Source organism: Bufo bufo, chromosome 4, assembly GCF_905171765.1.
Source record: "Bufo bufo chromosome 4, aBufBuf1.1, whole genome shotgun sequence".
In the NCBI taxonomy this organism is placed as follows: Eukaryota; Metazoa; Chordata; class Amphibia; order Anura; family Bufonidae; genus Bufo; species Bufo bufo.
The window spans coordinates 45,116,487-45,124,611 of NC_053392.1; the positions used below are offsets into that span (position 1 = coordinate 45,116,487).

Genomic DNA, 8,125 nt, shown 5'->3' on the forward strand with positions numbered 1-8,125 from the left:
CCCTCCATGTCCCCCACTCCCCCAGTACCATCAGATCAGCCCCTCCATGTCCCCCAGTACCATCAGATCAGCCCCTCCATGTCCCCCAGTACCATCAGATCAGCCCCTCCATGTCCCCCAGTACCATCAGATCAGCCCCTCTATGTCCCCCACTCCCCCAGTACCATAGGATCAGCCCCTCCATGTCCCCCAGTACCATCAGATCAGCCCCTCCATGTCCCCACTCCCCCAGTACCATAGGATCAGCCCCTCCATGTCCCCCACACCCCCAGTGCCATCAGATCAGCCCCTCCATGTCCCCCACACCCCCAATGCCATCAGATCAGCCCCTCCATGTCCCCACTCCCCCAGTGCCATCAGATCAGCCCCTCCATGTCCCCCACTCCCCCAGTACCATCAGATCAGCCCCTCCATGTCCCCCACTCCCCCAGTACCATCAGATCAGCCCCTCCATGTCCCCCACTCCCCCAGTACCATCAGATCAGCTCCTCCATGTCCCCACTCCCCCAGTGCCATCAGATCAGCCCCTCCATGTCCCCCACTCCCCCAGTACCATCAGATCAGCCCCTCCATGTCCCCCACTCCCTCAGTACCATCAGATCAGCCCCTCCATGTCCCCCACTCCCCCAGTACCATCAGATCAGCCCCTCCATGTCCCCACTCCCCCAGTGCCATCAGATCAGCCCCTCCATGTCCCCCACTCCCCCAGTACCATCAGATCAGCCCCTCCATGTCCCCCACTCCCTCAGTACCATCAGATCAGCCCCTCCATGTCCCCCAGTACCATCAGATCAGCCCCTCCATGTCCCCCACTCCCCCAGTACCATAGGATCAGCCCCTCCATGTCCCCCAGTACCATCAGATCAGCCCCTCCATGTCCCCACTCCCCCAGTACCATCAGATCAGCCCCTCCATGTCCCCACTCCCCCAGTGCCATCAGATCAGCCCCTCCATGTCCCCCACTCCCCCAGTACCATCAGATCAGCCCCTCCATGTCCCCCAGTACCATCAGATCAGCCCCTCCATGTCCCCACTCCCCCAGTGCCATCAGATCAGCCCCTCCATGTCCCCCACTGCCCCAGTGCCATCAGATCAGCCCCTCCATGTCCCCCACTCCCCCAGTGCCATCAGATCAGCCCCTCCATGTCCCCCACTCCCCCAGTGCCATCAGATCAGCCCCTCCATGTCCCCCACTCCCCCAGTGCCATCAGATCAGCCCCTCCATGTCCCCCGCTCCCCCAGTGTCATCAGATAAGCCCCTCCATGTCCCCACTCCCCCAATGCCATCAGATCAGCCCCTCCATGTCCCCACTCCCCCAGTGCCATCAGATCAGCCCCTCCATGTCCCCACTCCCCCAATGCCATCAGATCAGCCCCTCCATGTCCCCACTCCCCCAATGCCATCAGATCAGCCCCTCCATGTCCCCACTCCCCCAATGCCATATGATCAGCCCCTCCATGTCCCCCAGTGTCATCAGATCAGCCCCTCCATGTCCCCCACTCCCCCAATGCCATCAGATCAGCCCCTCCATGTCCCCACTCCCCCAGTGCCATCAGATCAGCCCCTCCATGTCTCCTACTCCCCCAGTGCCATCAGAGCAGCCCCTCCATGTCCCCCAGTGTCATCAGAGCAGCCCCTCCATGTCCCCCAGTGTCATCAGAGCAGCCCCTCCATGTCCCCCAGTGTCATCAGAGCAGCCCCTCCATGTCCCCCAGTGTCATCAGAGCAGCCCCTCCATGTCCCCCAGTGTCATCAGAGCAGCCCCTCCATGTCCCCCAGTGTCATCAGAGCAGCCCCTCCATGTCCCCCAGTGTCATCAGAGCAGCCCCTCCATGTCCCCACTCCCCCAGCGCCAGTGAAATAAAATACTTACCTTCCCTTCCTCAGCTCCTTACTCTTCTTTCCCGCACGCTGCACTGAATCCTGACGTCACACAGCGTCGGGTCATAGTGCGTGCTTACGTTTTTAACAGCCGTTAAGAGTAACTTAAGACGGGTGCACTCCTGTCTGAGCGGCCGTTAAAAATGCTTCCATTGCTTTCATTCGTGCCCGTCTGTCCGTGGAAACAGCCAAAAACAGGTCGTGGCCTATTTTTGGACGGACGCTATTCACTGGCCGTTAAAAGAACAGTCATGTCAATAGCCCCATAGACTTTCACCGGTGCTAAAAATGACCGTGTGATGGCCGTTCATTAAAGGGAACCCGTCACCGGGATTTTGGGTATAGAGCTGAGGACATGGGTTGCTAGATGGCTGGATATTGCGGATGTGCTAGTGGCCATCTAGCAACCCATGTCCTCAGCTCTATACCCAAAATCCCGGTGACAGGTTCCCTTTAAATGGTTGTCACACGGCCATTTTTCACTGTCATGTGCATGAGGCCTAATGCTTCTCAAAGCTGAGGGTTTGCTACCATTGTATTGAGTCTAGCCACCTGTGAGCTAAACACATCAGCATAAATCGCTCTCCTGCCCTGATAGTTTGTTACAATGTACCAGTGCAGCTTGGCGTGGAGACGGTTTAGCCCGGAGATGACTGAAACCTGGAGCCCTCTAACTACAGACATACTGATCCGGTCATACATGCTCCCCCCATACAGGCTCCTCCAGGGTCAGTACCTCGTGGTTGGTGGACACTCCGAGCCCCAGGGTGTTGTTCTTCAACTGGACTTTGACGTGTTCGGTGGATCCCTGTTCCTGAGCACCGAGTCCCTACAAAACAAGAGAAGGAGACGTCATCACCTTCAGCAGTAGAGGGGCAGCGGCTTCGAGGGAAAGTTCTTCTACTGCAGGTGTCATGTACAGATGAGAACATAAAGATCAGATATGTCAGCTGCGTCGAATACAATAGGTTCATCTATAGCAGGCAATGTATTTCTGTCCAGCTGACGTCACAACTGATGCATCAGGTGGCCCAATTACTCCCACAGGAAATCATGGGATCACAATATTGATGACCTACCCTCAGAAGGGGGTCTGACTCCTGGGACCACCACCGGTCAGCTGGTTTGTTTACCTGCACAGCGTTTAGATTACAGCGGCGGCGCAGTGTAATTACCGTTTTCGGTCCATTGATGGCAAGAACAGGGGTCCTGTCTGCACCCCCATATGAATGTGGCGGCGGTCGCACACGCACGCTGCCACTACATTCATCTCTGTGGGACTGCCGTGTACAGCGCTAAATTATCTCCAGCAGTCCCAGAGAATAATGGAGCGGCACCAGGGGCGTAACCGGGCCAGGCGGGGGGAGGGGGCCCGCTGTACTCACATGTAATGGGAGCGCTCTGACGGGGCCCGGCATGAAGTACAGTGAGAATGCCGGGCCCCGTCAGAGCGCTCTTCCAACATGAGGGGGCGCAGAGGCAAGGAGTGGAGGAGGCGCACTCACCCGGCCCGGCAGTTCTGGTCACTGCCGGGCTGTTCGTTTTCAGAGTGAAGCAGGGAGCCCTCTCCGCTCCCTGCTTCACTGTTCTTCAGAGCTCCGGCGCTCCCTCTGCAGGCCGCACATGGCGCTGCTGGCTGTGGGAGGAGCTATGAAAGTCCGGGAATCGGCCTCCAGCACAGCCAGCAGCGCGATGTGAGTGTGGGAGCGCGTCATATGGGGTTTTTTTTTGCCATAAAGCTGCAAAAAGGGGGCAACAACTAGAGTGAGGGGGCGCAAAAGAGCATAACTACTGTGAGGGGGGCACATATCTCGGACTGGGAGAAAATGTCTGTATGTGAGTAACTGGCTCAGTGATAGAAAACAGAGGGTGGTTATTAACGGTACACACTCAGATTGGGTCACTGTCACTAGTGGGGTACCTCAGGGGTCAGTATTGGGCCCTATTCTCTTCAATATATTTATTAATGATCTTGTAGAAGGCTTGCATAGTAAAGTATACATTTTCGCAGATTACACTAAACTGTGTAAAGTAATTAACACTGAAGAGGACAGTATACTGTATATATATACTACAGAGGACAGTATACTACTACAGAGGGATCTGGATAGACTGGAGGCTTGGGCAGATAAGTGGCAGATGAGGGTTAACACTGATAAATGTAAGGTTATGCACATTGGAAGGAATAATGCAAGTCACCCGTACATACTAAATGGTAAAACACTCGGTAACACTGACATGGAAAAGGACCTAGGAATTTTAATAAACAGCAAACTAAGCTGCAAAAACCAGTCTTGTCGCAATCCTCATGTCAGGTGGGTTAAAGGGAACTAGAAAAATACAGCTAAAAAACAAAAAATGTGAATCCTAGAGGTGGGAGCCACATCTTTCTCCAGGACAGGGGTCCTCCAACCCCTGACCACCCAGGAAGCAGCCACCAGGAAAAGAATGAATGAAGAGGTGGCAGGGCGGCTCCTGCATTCACTTCTATGGAATTGGTGGCCACCGGAGCCGCATCTATCATATCCCGAGAACGTATCATAAAGGTCTATGGTGGGAATACCCCTTTAAGGGGCCATTCACACGTCCATGAATGTATCCACACCCATTCCGCAATTCTGCGGAACGGGTACGGACCCATTCATTCTATATGGGGCAGGAATGGATGCGGACAGCACACAGTGCGCTGTCCGCATTTGCATTTCCGGAGCGCGCCCCTGTTCTTCCGGTCCATGGCTCCGGAAAGAAAAATAGAACATGTCCTATTCTTGTCTGCATTTGCGGACAATAGGCAGCTCAATGGGGGTGGCGGCCGGGTGTATTGCGGATCCGCAATACACTACGGACATGTGAATGGACCCCAAGGCCTCATGCACACGAATGTATTTTCTTTCTGTGTCCGTTCCGTTTTTTTTCCGTATACGGAACTATTCTTTTTAATGGGTCCGCAAATAAAAAGGAGATGTCCGTTCCGCAAAAAAAAAATATAACATGTTCTATTATTGTCCGCATTACGGAAAAGGATAGGACTGTTCTATCAGGAGCCGGCTGTTCCGTTCTGCAAAATACGGAAAATACGGAATGCACACAGACGGATGTATTTTTTGCGGATCCGTTTTTTTTGCGGACTGCCAAATACATACGGTCGTGTGCATGAGGCCTAAGGCAAACCACTCCAGGAGACATCTAGAGCCTCACCTTGCCTTTGGACCAGCCCATCTTCTCCAACATCTTCTGACCAAACTTGGATTCGTCTTTGCTCCACGCGCTGTTTCTCGGATCCACCGACCACTTCTGCTTCCTACGAGCTGCGGGAAAGAGCAACCGATGGACATGTCAGTCAAGGAGGGCAACGACACGCGCAGGGTTAATCAACAGCCAAGAGGCTATGACCAACCACAGATGAATGGAGATACTCCTGATACCTTCACACAAATTCAGCGGGGACAAAAAAAAAAATCTGACAAAACGCGCACGAGTCCCCGGCTGATTTGGCACTGATTCGGCTGCAGATCCGCACTGCAAAGGGTTAAACCCGCGGCCCAGGTCTTCCCTCCGCGTGTGAAGGAGATCTGCGAAAATGTCCTCCACTTTGCTGCGCCTGTGATTCACCGCAGATTTCTCCACCAGCATGAAAAAAACATTAAAAATACAAAAACTCATCCACAGCTTACGTGATCTCACCTGAGCATCTGCCAGCATGATCAACCCTATTCAAGCAGGCACACTGCATGGAAGGGTTGATCATGCTGATTAAAAAAAGGTCATCTTCTTTATGTCAGCTCGATGCACCGTTCCAGAAAAACTGCATTTTTAATAATATGCCAATTAGCTGGTTGGAGCACCGAGGGGCCGGCTGTAGAGCTTGGAGCACCAGTTTGTGAACACCCCTGACACTTCTACAAAATAAAACCACTTTTTAAATTAGAAAACACATTTTTATATATATATTTTTTTAAATAAATAAACTTCATTAACCTTTAACTATAGTTTATTTATTTTTTTACTTTCACTGGGGGACATGGCTTTTATAACGCAGTGGTATACAGGGCACTGTACAACTGACAGGCCAACTATTACACAGACAGTCCTGGGGGACTTTTGTTAGGTCCCCGGCTGCCGTGGCCGGTGGTGGCTGAAGGGGCACCTCTCCCTCTAGCTGCCTAGATGTCACCGTCGCTACTGACCACAGCATCTAGGTAGTTAAGCGGCCAACAAGAGTTAACTTCAAAGCCAACCGTTACAGCAGGAACCCGGCTTCAGTCAGCGCCCCCAATAGTGACAGCCAAAGGGCCCCCCGCAACAGTGATGACCAGTGTCCCCCATCAATAGAACCAGAGTGCCCCCCACTAGTGACAGCCAATGTCCCCCTAACAGTGAGTGCCCCCCAAACAGTGACAACCAGTGTCCCTCAACAAGTAACATCAGGGTGCCCCCCTCCCATCAGACTGGCTGTTCCTGGGGCCCCGCGCTGTGCCACTCACAGCCAGGGACTACGCATGAGACTTTTTAGAGAGTAATTTGCCTGTGCAGGCGCCTGACGCTTGTACTGGTGTTACTGCAACCTCTGGCCCTGACCCATTCACATCAATGGGCCACCTCATCAGTCAAGAGAAAACCCCAGCATGCGCCATCCTGGTCCGTTTTTTTTTTTTTAATGCTGGACTGGCCTGTTTAAGTCAACGGGTCAGTGAAAAAAAAAACTGTCGCCATCCGCGTCCGGCCCTTCTTTCACTGACCGTTGCTAGGAGACACTGGGCGGGCATTCTGGTGTTTTCACAGATGATGTAGTGATGCCACGTGGGGGTAAAAAAAACAAAAAACGGACAAACCAAACACACAAAGAACCGGTTAAAAACGGTGTTCCATACGGAAAAAGAACGGACCCTATAACAGCCAATGGGGTCTGTTTTGGCGCTGTCCAGGTCAGTTACGTGCTCGACTTACTGGTGTGGATACCGATTCTGTCCACGGATTTCACGCCTCTCACCGTTTTCAATGGGAGTCTGCGCCGCCCTCGACGTGGCCGGGGATTATCTACACGTGGTTTTCCCAAATGTGCCAGGAGCAGACACGAATAGAAACCGCGGCAGGACTGCTGGCGGAATAGTCCTACTGAAGGGATCCGCCGCAATTAAAAACCGCAGCCGTAGAACGCACCATGTGAACCCGGCCTTTGAGGCAGTAAACCTGTACATAGCTGTAGACTGTCACATCAGCAGCAGCTGACACACTGTAACAAACCCCTGCAGAGAGGGTTTGTTACAATGTATCAGTCTGGAGTCCTTATACACATAGGACACAACACTCTTCGGCAGGGAGCAGTACAATGCACGGGGTATAACCAGCAGACTTACGTTCGGCCAGCATCGCCATGATCCACCAGACCGGTATTCAACAATTGGGAAACTCGGTGCTCCTGACAGTCAATGTGGAGCTCAGCTCGGTCGCAGCAGAGTGAGGTCACACACACAAAAAAAAGGAGCTACAGGCGAGTGCTATAGTTAAAAATCCTGTCCGCAATGCAGGAGCCATTTTGTTGTAGTCCGCCCCCCCTCAAAGCCTACAGGCTAGTAATGCGGAGAATCTTCCACATGATGGCGCCGGGGAGGTGGGGGAGATGCAGTCAGGGGGGGAGGGCGGGCCGATGACGCCACGCCGGGCGTGGCTGCATGTCTGCGGCGAGCACATGCTCTTGTGGCGAGGCAGAGGGAAGTGTTATCCTTCATGACCAATCAGAGTTCAGCTTTCATCTTCTGGCTTGCTGTGGGAAAATGAAAGCCGCGCTCTGATTGGTTGCTATGGGCAATGTAGTGTCAGACTGTTGCTATGAGGCCCTTGAGGCGGTGTGCTGCCATTTCTAACACTGTTTCTATGGAAACAAAGCAATTCCTGACAGAAGTGAAGGTTTCTGCTACAGATGCCCCTTTATGGCCCACTTTAATTAATGTGTATATGTTCATCTTTGGACAGAAAATGAGCCTTTTTATAAAAGTCTAACGGGAACGCGCAAACTTTATGCAATTTTTGCCACTTTTCATATTTGAAAATCAGGCCTGGTCTGCGAGGTGTAGTTTGGTCAAAATTTGTGAACTGAAGAGAAATGGAGCCAATCCTTTAACCCCTTAGTGGCCAGCTTGTTTTGGGCCTTTATGACCAAGCGATTTTTTTTCATTTGTCATCTTGCAAGAGCTATAATTTATTTTATTTTTCCATCTATGTAGCTGTATGAGGGCTTGTTAT

At 52.5% G+C, this 8,125-nt stretch overlaps 1 protein-coding gene across 1 annotated transcript in view; it reads right to left on the minus strand.

The window, feature by feature from the left end:
- PINX1 (PIN2 (TERF1) interacting telomerase inhibitor 1) overlaps positions 1-7,367 on the minus strand; it is a 135,636-nt gene extending 128,269 nt beyond the window's left edge. Inside the window, 3 exon segments of the mRNA XM_040427170.1 lie at positions 2,619-2,711; positions 5,081-5,190; positions 7,240-7,367. Coding sequence (XP_040283104.1) covers positions 2,619-2,711; positions 5,081-5,190; positions 7,240-7,258 — 222 coding nt within the window. The 5' untranslated portion in view covers positions 7,259-7,367.
- Between the last annotated feature and the right edge of the window lie 758 nt (positions 7,368-8,125).